General features: G+C 34.6%; 1 protein-coding gene across 1 annotated transcript in view; it reads left to right on the forward strand.

Moving 5' to 3' along the window:
• LOC145683014 (uncharacterized) overlaps positions 1–25,897 on the forward strand; it is an 832,861-nt gene that overhangs the window by 707,928 nt on the left and 99,036 nt on the right. The window contains exon 12 of the mRNA XM_081754367.1: positions 19,128–19,244. Coding sequence (XP_081610493.1) covers positions 19,128–19,244 — 117 coding nt within the window. The remainder of the gene's footprint in view (positions 1–19,127; positions 19,245–25,897) is intronic.

The raw sequence follows: 25,897 nt of genomic DNA on the forward strand, positions 1-25,897 counted from the left end.
TATAATGGTCAAGAAATGTTTTAACAAAATATGATTTTCCACAGCCTGTAGGACCTGCTATCATACATGTAAAAGCAATTTTCCATTCCATATTTTTTCTCTCTGTCTATTACAGATATATCACATTTATTTTAAATAACGTTTTTAAATATTTTGCTTTATTTTCTCTACGTAAAAACACAACGTTTGTTGAAGGGCAAATTTGATTTAATATACTTTTTACTTGTGATACTGATAGACCTCGTGATGATGATGATGATGATGATGACAATTTAACTAAGCAACGAAAATTTACAGTGTTGCTAGAATTTAAAATAGAAAATTCACCCTTTGAAATTATTAAATCTATAAGAAATACTTGTGACGACATGCTTCACCTATATATTCTTGACTTTTCTTTTTTTACAATATAGTATGTTTTAAATCAATCCAAGAATTTTCACTTTGTGGCAGACCTAATCATTTCACATAGGCCTTATTATTTTTCTTTCGCAAAACTTTTTCAATTAAATATGTTTTTGGAAATTTCGTTAATTGTAATTCGTGTCCGTAAAATCTTCCTTCAATAGATTTATTATTTGAGTCTACTAAGTGATATGTTGGAGGATTAGTGAAGAAAACTTTAGCAATTCGAAAAATTTCTGTACTCCAATTGCGTGTAAAACTATCAAAACCAGGACGCTTAAGTTTACTAATTCTTACATATTCACCTACCTTACATTTACTTTTTCTTTACCACAGAAAACTTTTTACAATAGATGTTTGTCAATAGATGTTTTTCATTTTCTTTTTTAATAGCGTCGATAGGTTTCATTTTAATAGTGGAATGAATAGTATTATTATATTTATTTAGTAATTCCGGCAGAATGCCAATCCATTTATAATTTCCCTGCAGTGTAAATTGTCTCCACATTAAATTACGTAATGTTCTATTAAATCTTTCAATAATACTTGCTTTCACATCACTGTACGTGGAATAATGTTTAATGTTATTTTGGTTCATCGCCCTCTGAAACTCTGAATTATAAAATTCTCGACCCCTGTCAGTTTGTAAAAATTTGGGGTTTTTGTTTGTTTTTCTCAGTGCTGTTATAAATGCTTCTGTAATTTCTTTCCCAGTTTTATTTTTCACAGGAATAGCCCAAGCATATTTAGAGAATGTATCTATCACAGTTAATAAATATTTGAAATTTCGATTAATGTTTGCTAGACCTTTCAATTTTCCACTATTCATTTCAACTAAATCAGCTTGCCATAAATCATGAATTCCTTTCGTTATAACGGGTATTCGAGGATAGTTTCGTCTTGCACCTTTATGTAATTCTGCAACTATTTGTTCTCGAACTGATTGTGACATATTTTGTTTATCAATACTATTACACTAATATATATACAAAAACTAAAATATCATATTACAATATACAAATCTCACATGTTAAATCTTTATTATGATACCCCCAAGGAACAGTATGTATATTACAATTTAAAATTTTTCTTTTGTCATCATACGGATCTAACGCTAATTTTGTTACGTGATTTGTTGTTAAATTGTGATATTTACTTTCAATTTCAAATTGTGTTTTATGAATCGTTTCTTTTTGAAATATACATGATTTATAATCGTCAAACGTAATTTGTTCTTTAACTACATTTTTCTTGATCCCTTTACATTTTTTCAATTCTTTATTTTCATCAGTTTTTATTGCATAATTTTTTTTTCGTAAACCAACATATTCAATGATAGGAACTCCACTTAATTCATCTTTCATTTTACCCAAAACGTGTTTATTTTTTGTGTTATATAAAGCATGATTTTCCGCATAATTAGAAGTATCAAAATACTCTTTCATGTCTTTTATATCTTTATAAATATCGTCGGTTTTAATGTAGTAAATGAAAGAGTCAGTATCCATGTAAGTAATACTAATCTTATCTCCATATCGAGGTGTCATTATATTATAATGCAATTCATACATTGTTAATTTTGATAATTCTAAAACTGTAGCTCCTACATAGATCGGTTTATTTAGAGTTACAGATTTTTTTAACATATGGAATAATGCAAGATTGTCTCCTAATTTTACCCAATTTTGAAACTGATCTTGCGCTACTAATTTTTTTACACTTTTTTCATTATTAATTAATTTTATATCAATGCGTTTTCGTACATTCTCCATTGTCTTTCCGTATACAGAATTGTTTAATAAATTATAGAAATCTTTTTCAAATTCAATTGTAGCATTTGCACGACTCTCAGTATTTTCTTCTATATAAGATGCAAGCCATTTAGATTGACGAAACCATAATATTTTATGTACTTTTACCAGTATTAAATCTTGTTTTAAATAAAATTGTAATACTCTATAATGCAAGATATAATTCGACTTCGATTTAAGTGTTAATAGTAATTTTGAGTATTTACCATTCGGTCGAATTTCATTAGTGGGAGCACACGGAAAATCAGATTGGTATTCGTGTAAATAATTTGGATACTCTAAGTCCACTTGTAGAAAAAAAAACATTCACTATCAGTGGGCCAATTAATAATTTTATTCTTGTCTTGCCAATTGTCAATTTTGTCTTCCCACCGAAAACCACCATATGGTAAATAATCAATCATTGATAGTCCGTACAGATTGTTCATGTCAATATACAGTAAAGAAGATTTTTTCCGCATCAAAATCATGTACGTAGGGATTATTAGCTTTGGCATACCTTAATACAGCTTGTGTGATGCCTCCACGAATCGATTTTTCTACAAACATATACATATTGATATCTGGTAAAATTTCAAGTTCAACTTTTGTTTTATATAACATGGCTTGCCATGCCAAACCAGGTGCAGTAAAACAATTAATTGGGTCAATACTAAAAGCATTTAAACACGTCTTTCGAAAATTTTCCAATACATCTGCTGTGAGAAGTACATCACATTTTAAATATAGATCATGGTAGTCCCGTAAATTTTGACACTTAAACACACGCCAAATCAGTTTTACATATTGATAGTCGGTCTCGGAAATTTGTGTTCCGTTCAATTTGCTATTAAACGCCTCTCTTCCACGTAATTCAGTTTCTTTAAATGTATCTAAATTTGTTATGTATTCATAAAAATAAATTCCGTTACGGAGAATTAAAGGAAACTTATCGTCGGAAAAATATTGCTTTGTATATACGAATTGCTCAGGTTTTAATTTTGACACCAAATTTTCGAGACTGTACGAAAGAAATTTATATAAGTCTACAAAACGTAACTCAATAGGTCTATCATTAAAATTAAAATGTTTGGAGAATGTGATGTATTTCTCAGTACTTTCTGCAATTACAGATATATTGCCAGGTGTGCAACTTAGTTCTTTCACGAATAAATGTGCATCATAGGCAGATAAATTATGGAAGAATACAGAGATAAAATTACTCTGACGTTTAATTTGCAAATTACAATTATTGCACACTGTGGCAATATATTTTCCAGTTAATTGGTTATGATGTTTAACTTTTCTATTGTTACTCATATATTTACTATCGCAAACAGAGCATTCAGTGGATAGATTATACTCCTGTAACTGAGAACTATTTAATGGTATTATTGTTTTTTGTTGATCTAATATATTTATTATTTTTCTTAACTTCTTCTCCATAGCAGACATAAAATTAATCGATACATTTTCTCCACGATAAATAACTAAATCTGATTTTATATATTTGTTACTCCAACACACAATATAACTAAAACTACATGGTATATGTTCCTGAATTTGTTTTGTATTAGATCCAATTTGTTTATGTATAGGTTTTAATAAAGTTTCGAAATCTGCAACTATTATGACATCATTCTCTAATAACAATTTTAGTTTTCGAAATTTTAAAACATCTCCTTGTTTCGGCATGTTAATTTTGGTTGGAGTGTGTTCTTTACATAATTTCTCATGTTCATCTAATTTTGATGTGTTATAAAAAGATACTAAACATCGTCTACAAATAAATGCTTGATGAGTACTTAATTGATGTCTAACTAAACCATTTAAATTTGTAATTAAACAATAATGAGAGTTTAAATATAATAAATCAATATGTTTACCTACAGCTGTGTTTTCGCTTATACGTAACGGAAAAATTGTTTCATTATCATAATTAATGCCATATATATTAATAGAAATTTGTTCCTTAGTAAATACGGAATTATACATATGTTCAAATTTGCTTATGTGTGCTACTTCAACATGGAATTTTATATTCGTTTTTTCAAATAACGGTAATAAAGTATTAATATATTGTATGTAATTATTTACACGATGTGGATGATCTTTTACAGGATGTAATGCAGCTAGAATGCAATACATAAAACATCTATTATCGTTATTTTGAATATTTATAACACATTTTTTAGATAAAATCCATTGAGGCAATTTTATGTAAGATGATGCGGACAGTGGATCATATTTACTGATTTTAATTTCTAAGAGATGGTTAGGTTGAGAGCATAGAGACCACCCTGATTTCTTAATTGCTCTGTTTTCTTATTCAACTAAAATTTTATTAAATAGTTTTTCAATTATAGCATTCACATCTGTACTCGGTAAAATAATTTCGTTACCACTATTTACAAAGAATCTACCTGTTTCTAAATCTACTGGTTTTACAAAAGTTGTAGCCAAAGAAAAATTTACTTTAAAAGATGTATTATGTTGTTCCTGTTTTAATATATCTAAACAGTCTTTTCTTTTATTATTTAAAAAGCATCCACTATCCATATTTAAAACACTATCACATTTTAAAATGAATTTTTTCAAATTATTATTAAATAGAGTATCAGTTGGTAAATTAATAGTATTTGGTTTAACCTTTTTTGTTGCCATTGTTTTAATAACACAATGTTACTATGATAGTTCAGAAGTGAGTTTTTATAATATGATATTATTGTTATAAAATGTCTTACCTATAGGCAACTAAAAAAAGACACACACAAAAAAATCATAACTTCAATGATAAGAAGTTTACACTTTAAACACCAACAAGGAACTGATTAAAAAAGAACTTCTCGATTAGTCTTCTATACCTTTGTAATTGCATTGCGCAATATTGCGCAATAGGGATGATGTCACCGAGTCACGGTCAGGGTTTGAATGACAAGACAGATCGCGAGCGATCAACACAAACCTTTGTGATTGCATTGCGTAATATTGCGCAATAGAGATGATATCATCGAGTCGCGGTCGGGGTTTCCCCTTCTTTAGTCCTATCGTTGAATGACAAATCATACCGCGAGCGATCAACATATACTATTAAATCAATATTGTCTGTTAAGGAAAAAACTAGCACAATGTTTTTTAAAATCCGGATGAATGACGTAATGAGAATTATCCACATGTGGAGGAAGTTATTACGTAACTGATAATAAAACACGGAAGTTTGCATTCCTTTGCAATCTTTAAATATTGTCTCCCCGTAAAAAGAAAATAATCTCTGCTATATTCAAATAGAGGTTAGAACAAGTTCACTCCTTAAAAGGATCTTTGCTATAGGGGTTGGAAGGAGTACACCCCTGCTATGTTATGTTAAAATAGAGAACGAATACAACTCTACTAGGTTAAATAGTTGTGTAATTTCTGCTATGTTTAAATAGGGGTTGAACGAATAAACCCCTGTTATGTTTCGTAGTCTTATGTAATATGTGCTATGTTAAAATAAGGGTTGGAAAAGTGCTCATAAAAGGAAAAAAATACACCACTAAAATGGACTATGTTTAATCTTCGCTATGTTTTGTAGTCTCTGTGTGATTAAAGAGTCATACTCTTTTATTAGCTGTGCTATGTTCAAATAGAGGTGGAACGAATACACCCCCGTAGTCTTATGTCTGCTATGTGTTATCTGTATGTTGGAATAGGGGTTGGAAAATATGCTCATAACGAATACACCCCCGTAGTCTTATGTTCTGCTGTGTGTTCGTAGTCTCATGCTATGTTCAAATAGGGGTTGGAAACGATGCTTATAAAAGGGAACGAATACACCCCTTAATGTTCACTATGTTTCGTACTCTCTGTGTGATTAAAGAGTCATACTCTTTTATTAGCTGTGCTATGTGTTCTCCGCTCTGCTGTGTGTTCGTAATTAAAATAGGGGTTGAAACGAGTACACCCCTGTTAAGTTTCATATTTTCTGTTATGTGTTATCTGTTATGTTCAAATAGGGGTTGGAAAATATGCTAATAAAAGAGAACGAGTACACCCTTAAAATGGACTGTTCAAATAGTGGTGGAAATGAATACACCCCTACTCTGCTATGATAAAAAATAAGGGGTGGAAAAAGGAAACAAATACACGTTAAAAATAGGGGTTGAAAAAAAATGTTCATAAAAGGGAATGAATACACCCCTGCTATGTTTCGTATTCTCTGCTATGGTAAAATAGGGGTTGAAAAATGAGCCATACTCTTTTATTAGCTGTGCTATGTTCAAATAGGGGTGGAAACGTAGTCTTATGTATTCTCCGCTCTGCTGTGTGTTCGTAGTCTCATGCTAAGTTCAAATAGGGGTTGGAAAATATGCTCATAAAAGGGAAAGAGTTCACCCCTAAAAATGTGCTCATAATAGGGAACGAGTACACCCCCTAAAAAGTGCTCATAAAAGGGAACAAATACACCCCTAAAATGAAGGTCGTAAAAGACCGTGGGTTGACGGTTCACGATGCTCGATTTCCCAGGGGCTCCTGAGTTGGCCTTGTATGAGCCAGATCGATCCATTTTCTACTACGTATGTTCTATGTATCCCCGTAAGATGAAGTGAAAGGGAGTTAGACCTGGGGATTTTGGAGGCCATGTGTCGAAATACTGATCATTTTCCCTGCTCGTCCCATCCAGCGTTGAGGTAACTTATTGTTCAGGAATTCACGAACGTCGTGATGATAATGGGGTGGGGACCCGTCCTACTTGAACAAGAAATTGTCAGCATCTTCTTGCATTTGTGGGAACAATGAATGCTGTTTTTATCGAACTCCAACACACAGAAAGCACGCTCTGCACCAGAAGTCGCCATGTTTAAAACACGACGACGTCGACGCCAACTGCGGGTGAATGTGGGAACTACAAGCATTGCCTGAAAAATAAAAATTAAAATCATTTGAGACATTCTTTCATATGACACATACAGGACAGCTATATCACTTGTAGTTTTTGTATAATAAATTAAGAAAAGGGTTTCCGCACTTTTGGGACACGGTTTAACTGATATTGAATGGTCGCTTGAATTTTAGCATCTCGGTTTAGAACCATAGAAATATAAACTGAGAATATGTGAAGACAAGAAGGATAGTGCTTCATACTTCTGTACAATCACGCATCTTGTCCGATGTTGTAGGGAAGATTCAATATTTATTTTAGATCGTTGAGCTGTTAAGGTTGTTCATTAACTAATGCGCAGCAATATGTTTATTTTGTTCAATCTATGTGTATTGCTTGAGGGTTGGTGGATATTAATTAAAGGGTCATTAACTTCCACTTATACGGACGACGGGATAATTAAGTCTGAATATGTTTTAAATGAAATTATCGAAGATTTTTATTGTGTAGGTGACTTAATTACGGGACAGTAAATAAAGAACTTGAAATGAGAGTAATAATAACAATAATAATAAGCTAGTTTATCAAATTATTTTCCACTTAAATATACAAGTATTGTATATTTTGTTGTCAGACATCGAAGTAAAGATACCTACACGGAGAAAAATGTATAATCCAGTCGACATGTAAATGCTGTTTTTACCAGGTTACGCGTGTCACCACATTAAGTAATGTTGTTTCATCAGTAGTACGATCTACACCACCGTCCAGCGAAAATGTTGTATTGTGGGACCACCATTTCAAATCTAGAATTAACGCCATACCCATTCCGACGGTGGTAACTTAGGTATATAATGTTGTTACTACCTTCCTACGAGTGTCCCCCCTTGGTTCTTTCTAAATCTGTGACTCCCTACCTTACGAGAGTAATAGTTTTTAACACGAAATCAATCATGTGAATAAAATTATCCAATCACAGCGAGTCTAGTTCGACGCCGAACTCCAGACTTCGCATGGTGTTCCCACCTGCTGTATTTTTAGGACTCCATACCTCCCGAAAAACGCACAGTACAGACCTTCCGCTTTGAACAGATTTTTCAGTTACGACTAAAGATAGAACTGTCGAGTTTTTTTTTTATATTCTTCACAAAACATGTCGGCACAAATCCTTCAGAACAAATATTCAAAAACTCATTTTTAATGAGTAAATTAGATATAAAAATGGGGAAAAAACGTCATTTTCACATGCAATTATCTCCAGAACCCTACATGCTAATGGAAAACCGTTCTGAAGGAATTGTGCATTGTTCTTTGCACTTCATATTCGCATATAACTTGTAAAGTAAGTTTCGATATATTGATACTGTACGTGGAAGACAAAACCCTTGTAATAGGTTAAAATTTCTCTGCACTGTAGCGACACCTTGTGCTTAAAGTCCGACAGGCCCTAAGCCCCACCCACAGTTGAACTCGGAGGGATACAATAAAATAGTTCGCAAGGGAAGATCCACAAGCGACGTCTGCTGGCAAAGAAAAGCAGCGTGATTTTTGTATTGTGTTAACAGCTGTTATAATTTTTGACGTGTGCATTTCAAGAGCAATGAAGTCCCCAACATGAAGCCGAGGAAGAAAGTAGGAATGTATCTACATGAGCGCAGAAGCAAGTCCAAAGTAAGAAAAAGTGTTCATTCTGCAACAATGGAGATGAGAGAACATGCAAAGATAATATTGTGTGTATATATATATATATATACTAATAATATATTTCGTTTATAATTTTCATTCTATAAATCTATTCTAATAATATATACAGGGTGAACCTGAAAGATGTGCAGAAACTCCGAAAGGTGATTCATGACATCAAAAGAAGATTTTAAAAAATCTTCTTGCATGTTCTCGAATTCTGCGTTGCGTAAGAGTGACAGGGGTGCCAATATGGAATCGAAAATCGAATCGTGACAATTGGAACGTATCAGAAAGATGTACACGTACTTCGGGAGGTTATTCGTGACATTAAAAGAAGACACAAAATTCTGTTGCATGTTGTCGAATTTCGCGTCGTGTACGCTGTACACATCTTTCTATTCAGTTCCAATTGTCAGGATTCGACTTTGATTCCAAGTAGGCACCCCTGTCACTCGTACATGACGCGAAATTCGAGAACATGCAAGAGGACTTTTTGTATCCTTGTGGTGTCACGAAAAATCTCCCGAAGTATGTGCACATTTTTCTGTTCTTTTCCAATTGTCAGAATTCGAGTTCTGATTCCAAGTTGGCACCCTTGTCACTCTCACACGGCGCGGAATTCGACAATATGCAAGAGGCAAGTTTTTGTCTTCTTTTGATGTCACGAATCACCTCCCGGAGTTTGTGCACATCTTTCAGATTCACCCTATATATATTACATAATTTATTCTTATGTTGGTCGCTCTCTTCATATAGTGGCTTTCGTTTCTTCCCAATCAGGTTCTTTTGTATTTAGACAAAAATTGCCATTGACAAGCTTAAAACAAAAGTAATTTTTCAAAGAGCTTCGGTTCGCTCTGATAGCAACTGTGGAAGCAATAACCTTGGATGTTACCAGATTCGTGAACCCAAATTCTCCGTTCAAAGACATGAAATTTCACGTCGGTATTTCCCGCCGAACGAAGAAAATGCAGAAATTTATAGATCTATATCATGTGAGCTGCTTGCTACAAAATACAGATAATAAAGTACACTCTATTTAATTCGAACTTCAAGGGGCTACAAAAAAAAGAAAAAGAAAAAAGAAAAGAAAAACAAAAAAGAAAAAAAGAAAAGAAAAGAATAGAAACTTCGAATTAACCCGAAGGCAGAAATTTACAGACATAAATATAATAACACAGTTTTATACGTAACACTGCAGTAATACACAGTATATTCTACCTAACACCAGCCACAGTTACCACTACCAAGCAACGGCGCCGACTCTCCAAAATTTATATACGTGCATATCAATGGCGGGACGTGTTATCAGGGAGTCTCAGTATAGTCTACATTTGATTGATTTCCTTTTAGTTAAAATCTTTTATGAACAGTCATAAAGGGCTGTGCTGTGATAAAGTGAAACATAACGGTACTATAAATTGGGGCTGCCCTAGTTCAGTCGGTAACACGCAAGAGAAACGGGTTCAAACCCGGGTTCAAACAAACTCTTGTGGATGCGGCTCACCACAAGATTATTTATGTGGGTGCTGGGACTCCGCAGCACCCACGTAGTCGGCGCGCATGCTACCAAGTGCAGGAACAACTCCATGATGCAACGAGGAGGTATTGTATGTTCGCTCTATGGACATAGAAAAGTGATAAAATCAAATATATTCAAAGGGATTATGAATTCTGGATGAAGAATATGGAAAAACAGCTACAATTTTACGTTGAGTGTCTTACCAGAACTTGTTGATCCGAGACACACATGGTCAATGCAAATCCGAAATCCCCCAAGAATAATCCAAACCCAAAACAGAAAAAAAAAAAATAAAGACATCAAAACCAAAGGAAAAAACCTTGAGCTAAAGATGCCTCCCTTGTTAGAAATATTGGCTTGTTTTCCACATAAAGTATAATTGCTTTTAAGGCTCTGGAGGAGTTACCAGAAGTTGTAATAGAACAAAACTTGGTAGGAGTATAGTTGGGAACATGCAGAAGGATGTGTAAAAATGCAAATTAGTTCCAATTTTATCCACCAGAGGAAATTGTGGTGATAATGATTTTGCTGCTGCAAATCTAAATCCAAAACCCACTTTGTAGAAAAGAAACGCTCATTAGTTTTTCTTTTTCAAATAGTGCTCTCAAACGGGTCAGGACAGACCATCTCGGGCACGGGTCGGGTCGGCTTGTACCTTGGCTTGACCCGGCCTGTTGAGAGCATTATTTTCAAATAAAGTATTCAAATTATCGTGTACCAGAATATTACAAGACTTATGACTTACCCTTGTATCATGTAAGTTCTCCCTGAAGTATTATAGTGCTTTATACAGAAAGATAAGAAATCCTTATTTTAAAAAAATGTTGATACGAACGTGCGTAATTATTCTTACTGCATTGCATAGTAAACGTTTTCTGTAGACTAATTTCAAGAACCTTACTGGTTAGTGTATATGTTTGTCATATTGTTAAACTAATGATTCAATATTATTATTGTTGTTTGGTTCTAATATAGCATATGTTGCTTATTTTGTTAGAATTACCTCATTTCTATGTGACTTGTACTTGAAGGAAGCTAAATTAGTAATATCGTCCACCTTAAGGAAAAAGTCATTAACTGTAATTTTGTGATTTTAAGTTATTTCTTATACTGAATCATTTTTAGCATAAACTTCATGCTGAAGAAGTCATCAACAGGGACGTACGGAAGGGGGGGGACACGAGGGTCCGGACCCCCCCCCGAAATTTCGACTTTTTAAAAATTTAGCCTAATTTTAGGGGCAATTTTAGCAATTTTAATATAAAATAGCTTCATATTTAGTTTGAACCCTCCCCGAAATAAATTCCTGGGTACGCTACTGGTCATCAACTACATCTGTCTCAACCTCCAACTATTAGCAAATCTCGATGATCAACACGAAGTTTATACTGAAAATTATCCAATATAACAAATAACTTAAAATCAACAAACATTGCAGTTAATGACTTTTTCTTTAACACCTACAGGGTGTAACAAAACCTACACAACAATTTTCGGGATGTTATTCCGGACACACGAAAAATCCTTTCTGAACTTTTGCTTAGTGAAACTAGTTTCGGAGCTATAAGATGTCGAATGTGTCGGAAAATAAACTTTAGAGGCCTAATTATATTTTTAAAAACTACCCATCGTAGACAGTGCAGTTTCATAAATCACCGTCGAAGTAATATCTTTTCTATTAAAAAAAAAAAAAAAAAACTTTCAGAACTCCACATTGTGTGCGCAAGGGATTTCAAAAAGAACGCATCTTTGCTTGGCAGATTATTCGGGTATTCTTTGCGGGACGTTTTTCTTGTTTTGGTTACCGTAATAAGCCCCAAAGGCAAGGGCGTCGATCCTGGGGGAACTAGGGCCCCCAAAACTCACTTGGGCCCCCTATTGTAATTATGAATATACAATATTTGATATAATTTGAGTGCAATTTGTCTTAAAATCTTCATATATATACCTTGGGCCCCCCAAATTTACAGAAAAATCGGCGCCCTTGCCCAAAGGTTTTTCACGTTGGTATTGTAACACTCTATACATGTACATATAATTTATTAAATTGTTTTTAAGGTGTTATGAAACTTAAAAAACGAAATGTGGAGAAAGATAGGAACACTTTAAACTTATTAATATTGTATTGCATAGTGAACGTTTCCTACAAATTTCAGAAACATATATATATGTTTGCATGTATTTTTCCTATGTGTTTCTACCATTATTCACCTAATGACAAATGTTTTTGTTGTTTAGTGTAGCATATTTTGGCCCTTAGAACTGTCTCATTTCTATTGCATTTATACTTGAAGGAAGCTAAATTAGCAATAATATACGGGTTCTTACAAGATCTATACGACAAACTTCGGAAGGTTATTCCTCTCTCACACAAAACAAGTTCTTTTGAACTTTTGTTTAGTGCAAATTGACACCCGTTTAGTGAAACTTCGGAAGGATTGTCACTTCGTTTGACATTCCAGTTCAATATATCTGAAAGAGTGTTTAGGAATACAATTTGTAACCTGATAAGCTGAATTACTGAAACACTAAAAAATTATGTATTTTTCTGTAGAAAATATAATGTCATTTACCATATATAAACACTGTAAATAGGCAGAATGCCTATTGTGTTGTTACAATAAATAAATAAATAAATAAATATGTAGAATCCATAAGTATATTCTTTTTCCTGAATTATTTTTATCAAATATGTAAAATTTGACGAATTCTGTTATCATTTTTATTTCAGATAGGGAGATAATTGGGTAGGATCTTGTACCTAGAATAGTATCTTAGGTACTTTGATCAGTACCTGTACGGTACCTATCTTGGGTACTTTGGCTAGCTATTACCTAATACCTGTACCCAATAAAAATTTGAGTCAGTACCTTTTACTTGTACCAAGGTACACTCATGTCCAAAATGATTTGTCGAATATCTATAATTGCCTTCTTGTAAGAATATAATTTGATAATGATTTTGCTGGGTACTTTTAATACTGATATTATGTGTATAATCGTGAAATGTATATTTGTGGTGAATTTCACAGGAAAAGAATTATAAATACGGATATTAGAATGAGTAAAACAAAATGTTGCTAAATGGACAAAAAAGTTTTATTTTCGTTTTATTGTTCTTATTTATTGCTCTTCTGACATGAAATTTGCCACATACATGTCTTTGCCGATTGTACACATATTAACATTATAAGAAATACCGGGCGAATTCGTTATCAAAATATATTCCTATAACTACATATTTATAGACATGCGACAATAATTTTGGACATGAGTGTACAAAAAATAATGCCTAACCCAATAGTGATTATCTTTTGGAGATATTTCTGGGTCTGGGTTCTTCGGCGATCTCACAACCGGGGAAGTGGAGTTGGAAAGGAAATAAATAATTAAAAAAAAAAAAAATACAGAAAGCTATAGCCTCGAGAGTGGGTTTGGAGCTGCGGGCTTTGTAACAAATTCCCTTTCACCACAGCCTTCTGGTGAAATGTAAACCGATCTACAGTCACCATGGGCGTAACAACTATGCCGCAAAACTAAAAGATTAATCCTGTTTTCGGAAACGCAAACAATGCATGTATTGAATAAAATGTGCAACATAGCGGTTTCCATTTCATGAATTTTTAGTGACTGTATGCATTTACACATCACAGATATAGCAGTCTTTTTTATATAATTAGGGCTCAGAGCTTTGCTATAATTTCGACTCACCCTTAAAAAAATACGATAAACAAAAAACACGCACAAAAGGCTTGTCGTAAACGTCGTGGAAACTGCACTAAAAAGAGCCTATTATGACGTCAAATATTATACTAAAATATGCTATTTTCATTATATCTTAGCTGAAATTTACTACAAATACATCAAAATAAGTTTGAATTAAAGTACGTCACCTTGCAACGTAAAATTATACCTACGCAATACTTTTATAATATGTTTGATACAGCGGAACAAATTATAAGTTCACACGAGAAATCATTGTTGAACTGTAGTGCAAGTTTTACATGTCGATGGGTAATTGGACTAAGGTGATATGTTCATGCTTTAATTTTTGCAGAACCCAACATTCAAGGCATCTCATAAATCAGTGTGGTTCATGAAAAACTTTGTTTTTGTTAATGGAATATTTACTGGAGGTTCTTTAGTTTTTATGTAATGTGCTACAAATGCAAAAGCACTTCGGACATTATTCATATAAGTTAAAATCTGATTTTCGAAGAAAAATGGACATATTACCTTTGTCCGGATACCTATCGATATAGAGAATGTTATCTCAACTTGTGCAGAAACAATAGAGAAATTGTAGCAGCGTTCTTATTTTTAAAAGAAAAATTGAAAAGCTCGAAAAACGTGCAAAAAGCTCCAAAAAGGAAATAAAATATCCAGTCCATCAAAAACAGCAAAAATGCCAAAAATACTTTTAGGATGGAAGGTCAAGAGCGTTATTTCTTTCATTACATGGATGGTTAATGAGTTTTGTTATGTTTCCGAAACCAACACGTCGTTATTTTGAAATGAAATGAAATCTTTTAAGTTTTACGCCCCTATGATGGTTAGGCTAAAGGAGACGGTGATGATGAGAAATGAATTAAATGATGGAATGAAGAGAGTGGGAGGAAAGGGGAGAACCTCTGGAAAACCCACGTACACCACAAAGCTAACTTGCTGCGAGCTGGGATCGAACCAAGGACCCTATGCACTAGAGGTGAACGCTCTACCACTGGCCACCGCGGTCCCCTTTTATTTTGTTACTTACCAAATAAAAAAAGGTCAAAATTATATACATCCTAGCCCTAGTTATAATTAAATTATCTACGATTCTACTACGAAAAATGTTGATCATAGATCGGGGAGTCTTGGGTATTACCTTACGGGGGGGGGGGTAAAATGTAGTTACGCTTATTTTCTCTTCGCGGCAGCGTTGCCAAATTACACAAACAAATTTATCATCACAATATCTAAAAATTATCGAAAATCAGAAGAAATTATCGTATTTTTCGTGCACACACAAAGTATATATATATATATATATATATATATATATATATATATATATATACAGTACAACCTCTCATTTCCGAACCCCGAAAATCCGAAAACCCGGCAAATCCGAACACGTTCTCAGGAGAAAAAAATAACTACAGCTGGAAAATGAAAAAAAATCACACAAATTTAGTTTTTTTAAAAGGTTTTAACATTTTTAGACTTAATGATTATTCAAAATCATTATCTAATTATATTCTTACAAGAAGACAGTTATAGATATGCGACTATCATTTTGGACATCAGTGTACACCCCCCAGTCAAGGTCACTGCCATTTCGACCACTGGGTCACCCTGTCTGACCTCAGTCGTTGTTTTACCGCCAATTCAGTGACGAAATAAGTACGTAATATTATTTCCCGGGTAATCCGAACCCCCCGAAATCCGAACACGCTTCAGCCTCAATTAGTTCGGATTTGAGGGGTTGTACTGTATATATATGTATGTATGTATGTATGTATGTATGTATGTATGTATGAAGTGGCGTATTTATGATTTTGTTTCGGGGGGGCTTTGCCTGAAAATGTGAAAATTCTGCAAGATATTTCATATGCTTTACTATAGTAAGTAAGATTTCGGGTGTCTTAAGCCTGGAAGCCCCCCCTAAATACACCACTGTATGTATGTATATATGTTTCACACATGACTTATAAAGCTGTATAATGGTAGGAAAAAGTGAAAAAGCAGTTAGGATCATCAATTCCCTTGTTCTCCTCGCCCACCAAAAAGAAAACCGAGTTTCACTGTGATTTTATGCTCATCTTGCTGACCTGAGATTTGTCCGCTGAAGCAGTTGGGGATTCAAAAAGGAAAATATCATTTTGTTTGCTCTTTCGTTTTACAGTCGATATTTTTGTTCCTGTCCATCTCCGCAAAAAGCTGTTCTTCCTTAAGCACAAAGAAAATACAATTGGAAAATGTTTATTCTATTCAACTCTAAAATTATCGTACGTTCTATAATTATTATTTTCTATCAACCGAAGCTCAAAATTATCGTATGTTTTGATAATTATTGTACAGTCTGGCAACGTTGCTTCGCATAGTTTGAACAGCTCGAACTGACTCATCTATGTGTAGCGGAAATCGTATCGTAGGCTGATGGGCACTTGATGCTGGAAGTCTAAAACCGGTTTTGAGCATTACCCCCTGCAAGCAAGTGCCAACTTCTCCCTCCCCCTGCCTGTTGTCTTTAGAAGCCGAAATTTGCGAGCACATGGGACAAAAGAGGTCTTCGCCGAGTTTTCACGGCCTCCTGTCCACAATTTCCGCAGGATTCTTTCTCCCAAGACTTCCTTCCCTCGTCAGCTGAGCAGTTGGCTCCAACGTGTAGAATGTAGGGAATATTTCCTGAGTCGGATTCTGACCATTGTGGAAGTGCAAGGGACTTCGACTGAGAGGATCTCTGTCAATCTCGTGACGTATTGTGCTACGTCAGTGATGAAAGCCACGCAAAAACCATCTAAAAAGTCACGCCCCTTTTATCCCTGTTCGTCAGTTTTAAGTTTTCTCCCTTGTATGACTTAGCCTTCCCGCGTAAATACGATGTATCCACACGGAAATCCTAGTCCTTTTTTTCTCAGTGTACATTCTGGGCACCCATGCTGCAAATACACGTTTATTTTTGGTACGTAAAATACACTGATATCTAGCAGACACCATATTATTTAGACGATTTTACCTGAGATTTTGAAAGTAATTAATAAAAATGTGTGACAGGAATGTGTCTTAATGTAGGAAGCTAGTAGGTGGTCATTTTAATCTAAAACAGTCATGTAAGTTTCTAGTGTAGAGGATCGCAAAGTAGGCCTATCATTGGTATTCGATTCCAAAGAAACCCAAATGTACTGCAGAAGATATACGTATAGCATATTTTTTTAAAGATTGAACCAATACAGAAATTTACAGTAATATCTTCGAGAGCTGAGTCTGGAAATTGACTTTACATTAAGTCTTATCTGCAACATTCACAGTATAAGTTTAAAATATGGTTGTGGTAAGTTTCTAATATTAAATATACAAACAATTCATCTTATGCCGGTAATACAACGATCAGTTCTTTAGACACATATAATGGTGCATGCTTCGAAAACGTCGTGTATATTGTGTTCCTCTCTCCGAAGCTGCGGTGGTTACGGAGATGATCATGAGTCGTTAATTTGCTTGAAACTTATCAGAAAGTTTTCTTTTAAAAAACAGAAAAAATATGCGGGATACAGTCTAGTAGAGTAATTGCGTCTAAAATGACATGCCAGGATAAAATGGCATAGCGTGGATTCTAGTGGAATTGTACATTTGGCAACGCTGAGAACACGTGTGCTGAAAGCTACTGTGGCAGCACTGAATTTGTGTAAATGCGGACACGAATGAGCTATCCACTGCATAAAGGGAAAATAATTTTGAAAAGTAAGTGGTTAAATTGTTTTTTGATTGTTGATAAACCTGTTTATTTCTTTAAGAAATCGTGTTGTAGCAATATGTAAACTACTGTTACACATAACGACATATTTACAGAGAAACGTGTTAGAGCAGAAACCGGCAAATACGCCTTGAGTAAGAAGTGAAAATCAATAAAATGTAAATATGGTACCAAGGGTAAAATGGCATACCTTCCCTCCGGGCAAAATAGCTAGTATGATCAGATCTCTCCAATTCTAAGTGTTTCTCACCAGAAAACGAAACAGAGAAGAAAAGGAACAGAACAATTCACTCTTCTTACCGAAAGCCCCAATTTAAATGATAGAAAGAAGAAGCCGAAGAAAAGAAATTGAATCTCCGGAAAACATCTGTGTAAAGAAAGTTAAGAAAACTTTTGATGTGGAAGATGAATATGAAGGACTGGTGTTAAGCGATGATAATGATGATTATCCCCTTGTCTATATTGTAATGAAATGTATTCATTGTTTCGTCCAGAAGAAGACTGGCTTCAGTGCATGACCTGTTGGGAGTGGGCTCACAAAGACTACGCTGGACTGTGAAAAAAGGTTGGGTAAAGCTGATATAACTCGTTTAAAATATTGTATTCAATTAACCATTCTTTTAAATACTTTTGTCTATTCTCATATCTATCCTAAAATGATTTTCATTATATCTTAATATGAAACTTCTCAGCTCATATTATTTATTGAGTTGTAGTACATTATTTAGAAAAGCTAATATTGTTCTGGGAAGTTTAGAAATCAAATACAAATGTTTTCAATTGTATATTTCACATCTTTGGCTGTAACAATTATTAGTATGCCATTTTACCCACGTGGAGGCCTAAAATGGCATACTGAATTCAAATTTGTTTTCTTACGCAAATAATTTTTATTATTTCTTCTGAAGCGTCGAGACATTGCCGATATATATACGGGCAACAATTAATTTACCTTTGATTCGGTAATTTGCGTTACAGCTTTTAAGGAAAATCAATAATAAAAAGAGGTATGCCATTTTAGGCCTAATTCCTGTACAACAAGTAGGTTGTTTCGCTTATGCATTACAAGTGACAGTCAATTTTGACTTCATGATCGCAACTAGCTCTTTCCGCAAAAGCAATAATCATTTTCCACGTATTCTTTTAAATTACAACATTTTAATATCTTTTTTTAACTCAAATAAATTATGAACACATATAAAATATATTCAATATTTTATAACAGCTTGGTCGTGAAACGAAACAAAATATCCTGCGAACCGTGTCAAGTGAGTATTGCAGAAAAATATGTATTTTCTTCCTCCTCCAAAATCTAAATATATATGTGAACCACATACTTTCTTATCTCACCCTCTCACCATTCTCCGAAATGTGATGTTTATGTTTGCGTTATTGGTCTCTGCAGATGTAAGTTCCCAGGAAACTTCTCTGAAGGATAGTCTTGAGGAACTGTTTAAGCTGATGCTTATGGTGTGGTGTAAGGAGATAGTCGCCGCCAAAATGATTTCCACTCTACCAAGTGGTAAGTTTAGTGATCGCATTTTTTTTTTTTTAATATAAAGTGTGTTATTGAATGGCTGCAATTTTCAGACCTGAAAGCACTTCCTAAGATAAGAAAAAATGTTTTATAAAATACATGATCAAAATTGCATAATAGACTCCTGTTTTTGTTATTTAACGAGCATCCACTACGTAATTTTGCTACGTTCCGGTAGATTATACTAGTAGAAATGTAGTCTATTAAACATAAATCGGACTATATGCCTTTCTCTTAGAAGGTAGGTACATTCGCGAAGTGTCCCCTCGGGATTCATGTAAAATTGATTTAAATGCAAAGTTCTCCGCGGCCCAATGCGTATTGTACTAATTTTAGTGGCCCATACGGGTAATTTGCATATTCATGGGCTTTCATATATCTGGAATTCAATGATACACTACTATAACGCTCGGTCACAAAATTGCTTTTAGTTTCTTTAGATGCAACTGAACATGAATGTGGGTATATGAAAAACAAATTGGATTAAGTACTGCTTCTCTGAAACGTGTTATCCACATCGGCCGCCATCTTGGATCCGCCATATTGAATTCAACTTTCGGTTTTTCAAATGGGAATAGGTACGTGTGGTACATCAAATTCATATAAAATTTTCTCGGAAATTCATTGATGTAGTGAGTTTTATGGTAACTTGTACCATTTGCAAAGTATTGCATGTTAAATGTCAGCACTTCAAGAATATTCAACCAAATAGAAAGTTGTGCACGACCCCGTGTGTATGTGTAATCTTTTGCGTGATTTATCATTGACGAAATATTCTCTAAACATACTTATATGCAGATACACAGACGTAAATACGGAAATGGTAGGTCTTCACCCAAATCTGGTCGTATCTAGAATTACATTAGACATTTTGACCGTAATACAATACTTCCTTGTTATAGTATAACATGGAAGTAGTAACAATCATTCACAGAAATATAATAAGATTATGACATCAATGTTGTATGGAATCTGTTTATAACTACAGTACTTTTCCAGTTAGAAATTCTTTTGAATTGTCAACATCAAAAACGTAAGCGTAATTGATATTACTCTGCAATGTCTATTCGCGAAGTGCTTGGAAAGATTTAACATGCAATGCCTTCCAAACGGTAGAAGCTACACTAAAATTAACTACACCAGTGAATTTCCGAGAAAATTGTACATGAATTTAATGTATCACTTGAACTTATTCCCATTTGAAAAATCGAAAGTTGAATCCAATATGGTGGATTCAAGATGGCGGCCGATGTGGGTAACATGTGTCAGAGAAGCAGTACTTGAACCAATTTGTTTTGCATATGCTCACATTCATGCCCATTTGCATCTAAAGAAACTAAAAACAATTTGTGTCCGAGCGTTATAGTAGTGTATGATTGAATTCCGGATATATGAAGGTCCATAAATATGCAAATAACCCTTAAATGGCTAAAATTAGTACAATATACATTGAGCTATGGAGAACTTTGTATTTAAATCAGTTTTACACGAATCCCGAGGGGACACTTCGCGAATTACCTTTTCAGACTTAATCTGTTGTATAACGTCGCTAGAGAAGCCTACAGGATTTTTTCCAGAAGAGCAATATTCAAATTACTTATCGTCCGTTGCTCCTTGATTTCAAACACAATTATTCTGAATCGAAGCAATTTCGGGTTCATATTCTTTACTGTAACACTTTTTTCTTATCTTAGGTAAAGTTAGATCTCTAAAAGTATTTCGTTGTAATTTCAATATGGAGTAAGCATGCTTCTGGACAAATCGTAGGCGCCACACTGTAGCAACTAATCTTAAAGGGCATGGATGTGGGTGAGTTTGTTATATAGTCTAGTTAGTGCTAGTAATTAATCGTTTACATGTTAGTGCAAAAACACGTATAGTTAATGCTAGTAATTTGTGTTTATATATTCGTAAAAAAAAATACTACCTACTATCACTTTTCCATAGTCCCTCGTATTCGGAATAACGCGTGCTGTGAGGTGGTTTGTCACGGTATATGCTTTTTTTCACGCATAAGCGTCAAAGAAAGCACGTGTTATTCCGAACCCAAGGGACCGGTCTCTAACACTTACAATTTCCTGCCAAAATATTCCCTATCCATTGTTGTGAAGGCTTATCTTTTGCCTACTTTGGACCAAACTTCAAAACAGAACATTTATAAGGATTCTGCTGATAGCATGTCTGGGTATTATACCCTGCAAGGAATCCTTTGCACATTGATGAAATATGCATTTTGGATTGGGTATGTATGACTTCCTTTACGCTGATATGGGCCGGCACTCCACGGTTTCCCGAATTTGAAACAGCGTATGTTGTAAGTTAACTTTTGCACAATTTTGGACAGCCATAACTCTGAAACTATGCGCTTTTCCCCAGAAGTCCATAAAATCTATTTCTTTTATTTTGACGTGTTAAATCAGCTGTTAGAGTTTATCATTATAGTTCGTTAACACCATGCATAATAAAATTCATTTTTGAAAAATAAGATATATTTAACTGAAATCGAAGGAAAAATGCATAAAATCACCTTATTAAAATTTTCATTCATTTTAAAGAAACCAGAAAAATAATTTCGTGTATAAATCAGTACGTTGAAGGACAAAGACAGTGTAGATCCACAACGAATCATTGCTCTAATTTCGAAATAGAGAAGAGAGGCACTCATTTATTAAGATTCAGAAGAGCGCAAAGATTGTTTCACAGTGAACTACACTAGACTCTCGCTAATCCGGCCTCGATAGTCCGACCTCTCAGTAGTTCAGCCCACATCCTACCTCTAGCCGCTCAATCAGAAATCACGCGCATGACAATAAATTATTGTGTGCAACAATGTTGTTAGTAAAAAAATGTTAAACAATGCTATACATACGTATTAGAAATTGTGACATTCTTACAGTTAAGTTACATACTGTGGCTTCTAAAAGGAAACACGTTACGCTTGACCTCGCGTATCAACATTGCTAGAACTAAAAATTCGTGTCGTTTCATAGTGACTGATACTACTGTATATGTACACACTAAACGACTAAATTTTCTATGTAAATGAATATACAGCGTCTTTGTATAAATAAAGTACAGCCTGTATAGTCCCTATGTGTTTAAACTACCAACCCTCTCAATAATCCGGCACTTCCGCGAATCCGGCACCCATATGTGCAAGGAATGGCCAGATTAGCGACAGTCTAGTATAATGAAAAGTAAATGAAATTCTAGTATTTGGATATAATAGGTCGCTAAGCAGGACGCGGGGGCTGTTATAGAGCTTCACTTCTTGTATGTGAAGTCCCTGGATTGACCCCGGCTTGCACCAAATAGATTTTGTGTTGGACAAACACCGTGCTCGTGAGTTTTCCTAGGAGTTCTCCCGATTAATCATCACCACCTCTTTTAGCTTCGATGCATATTCATGGGACATTAAACTCAAAAAAATAAATAAACAAAACAAAAACGAAAATATCATTAAATAAAGAGCTAACGTTGAGGAAAATATCATCCGTCTTCATTTGGGCACGTTAGACTTTCCAAATCTCTCGAAATCACCTTAACTCTCCGGGAATTTAAACTCAATTTGCCGTTCTCTCTCTTGCATTTAGCATCATAAGAACCTATTTTATTTCTGCCCTTAACCTTCAACTTCTGGTTTCAATATTTTACACCCATCGTTTGGAAGATTGTAACTTAGTTGTTTTGCAATGAGGAACGAACCTCATTATTTAACTTGACATCATCACTTTCGAATGATAAATTATGAAACAAAAATGTTGGTCAAGTTTAACTTTAGAGCAATAAGAAGTTAATAATTAATTTGTAGTGAACGCATTTTTATTTGGAAGCAGTACAGACATTTAATAAAGTCTGTACTAAAATATTAAATAGTTCTTTTCAATCGAGTTCAAACAAAAAAGGAGATTTTCAAAACGTTTATATGTATGTTCTGGCATAACTTCAACATAGGCGAGTTTTAAGGAATATAGCTTTCCAGTGGTCCCATATTCTTTAGTTTAGGATCTGATGATAATCTTTGGAGCTAGACTATGAAATGCCCATATTTATAGGGAACCATACATTCTCTAGTGTAAATATGGTTGCATAATATCACAACAATTGTATTGCAAAGTTTCGGAACACTGTAACATTAATAAAAAATGTGGGTTTTGCGTGTTAGGGGAAAGTGTAAATTTCGAAAAAGGAGAAGAGGCTCAAATATATCTTTATATCATACATATGTTTCATAACATCTGAAAGCAAACATGTTGAATAACGCAATACAGAATATTCGGTAAATACGCATAATGTAATCAAAGTGTTGCACTGTTATCAACTTATCTCTTCTTCTTTATACAGTAGTTCAGCACTAACGGTTGACAGTTTCATGGCTTCATTTCTAAACGTATTTAGCCACTGACCATAGGGTAGGCCTGCATAGAACAGCGGAACTGTAAAGTGATCAAATTTCTCGTTAAAGCCGACTGCATATTGACCAGAGGCGGGACGGCCAAGTCGAGACACAGGGAGAGAAGAAATGTTTCTGTGAGAGCCCTAAACGCATTTTCCATCTGATTCAATCATAACGTTGGAGAGGCCTTTGTGTAGCATGTCCACGAGTGAATATGTGATATGAAGCTTTGTTGCGTTACTTACAATGCTGTACCTCGGCCGGTCTAGATAGATAGATAGCGTACAGAGCACGAGTGTCTCTGTGTATCACTTTAGTGAGAAGCAGAAAGCTGAAGTGATTTCATTGTCATGACCAATTCTATTATGATATTGCCTTTTTGAAACCTAATTTTTTGTTGATTAATTACCATAATTTTTGAACTTTATTCTCACATAAAACTTTATTAATTTTTCTTCAGTATATTGGGACTTTGCTTTTTAAACTACGATTTTTGTTCAATCAAATCAAAAAGTTATGTCATTTCGATGCACGTGTCCATAATTATGAACAAAGAACAGTGTATTTTTAGCCTATATTTCATTTTGTATTAATGTTTGACCAATGTGGCTACACACAGTTATTTTGTAAACTCACGTAAGTCACATGTTGGGAAATAACCAATATAACCCATGCATTTGATATATTTATGTGTCTGCACAAGTAGCACCCGCGTTTAGTTGTCGTTAAACATGTTGCCTTCTGACCGCACTGTGGCGTCGAGAACCCGTAAGGGGGCGAGTTCAAGCGAAACCACCGGTAGGACTTTTCGGATAACATTCTGATCTTAATAAGGCTACTCCTATCCTTGCGTAAAAGGCAAAAGTCGCTTCCTCAATCTCACAAAATATTACGAGGTTCCTGGGACAGTGCCAAAGCAATAAACACAATCAATACGAATAAATAAATAGTTCTCTGGATCACACCGATAGCAGTGGTCTGAACACGGAGCGGTGTGACTTATGATACTAAGCCTGAGGCTACGGCCTCAGCAAGAGAAGGGGTCGTTCAATCTAAGAGTGGCGCAATGAATCATTATCCCGACAGAGGTTATGTTACAATATTACAGAAAGATACTTAGCATTTAACTGTCCGCCGTGATGTCAACTTATACACATGAATACGGTGTAGCTAATTAAATACCTAATAATATCTATAATTAAGGTGGGGCCACACTAGTGGCGATAAGAAACACTTCCAGGTTTTGTACATCAAAAGTAGGGAGTTCAAACACATCCCGATATTAATGATTACATCACGAGGGGCGGACTAAACAATAAGCTCGTTAGCATTGAGAGGGTTCAAACAAATGGGCAATTACAGCTGGAGAATAGTTGAACGACCAAACGATTAGAACCAATGATCAGTTTAACTCAATTAATTAATTTACTAGGGCTTAAAGAGTATTCATTTACGTATTAAGTATTAAGCCAATTGAGGAAGCGACTCACCTTGGTTAGATGAATTACTACATTACAAATACCATATTGAAAAGCCGCAAGGGTAGAAAGACGGTTCGTCGAGATGAACAAAAGAATAAGGAACACATGATTTACACTAAGAGGCACTTTCCTACCAAAGCTCTCTTACACTATTCACTGGCGACACACAACACTACTACAAATCAAATTATACGAATTAGTCACAGGTGACGTAATTAACTCACTCACTACAGTAATCTCTTGAAGTTGGAAAACTAGGAGCGATAGTTGATAGCCCGAGCGGATTGGCTGAAAGATGTTAGTTCTTACCTGTAGGTGGATGTAGAGAAGAGGTCAGCAACAAGCGTCTCAGTCGAGACAGGATCATGACGTACCTGGCTCAATGGCAGTCCCTCGAAGGGGACGGGAGTCCCCAGGAGCTAACAGGACTACGATCTAGACTACTTGTAGATTCACTCTCACGATGATCCACCGTAAGGTGACTTACCACTTAATCGCAGTGTGTGGTCCGAGTGGAGGCGTCTCTCTATATCTAAAGAGAGTTTTTTTTCTATTGGTCTGTTGTAGTAATAATAATATGAAAATACTACGATTGTGTTACGGTTGATTTATTATCAGAGTTCAGTTTCTCTACAGACCATAATATGAAACATTAAAAAGGATCATTATTAAATCACTAATTAAGATTGAAGTTAAAGATCACAGGTTTTTACAAATACATGATTTTCAGTTCTCGGTGTGGCATCTTAGAAGGGGAGACA

This window comes from Thermobia domestica, chromosome 4 (genome assembly GCF_964235325.1).
Source record: "Thermobia domestica chromosome 4, izTheDome1.hap1.1, whole genome shotgun sequence".
In the NCBI taxonomy this organism is placed as follows: Eukaryota; Metazoa; Arthropoda; class Insecta; order Zygentoma; family Lepismatidae; genus Thermobia; species Thermobia domestica.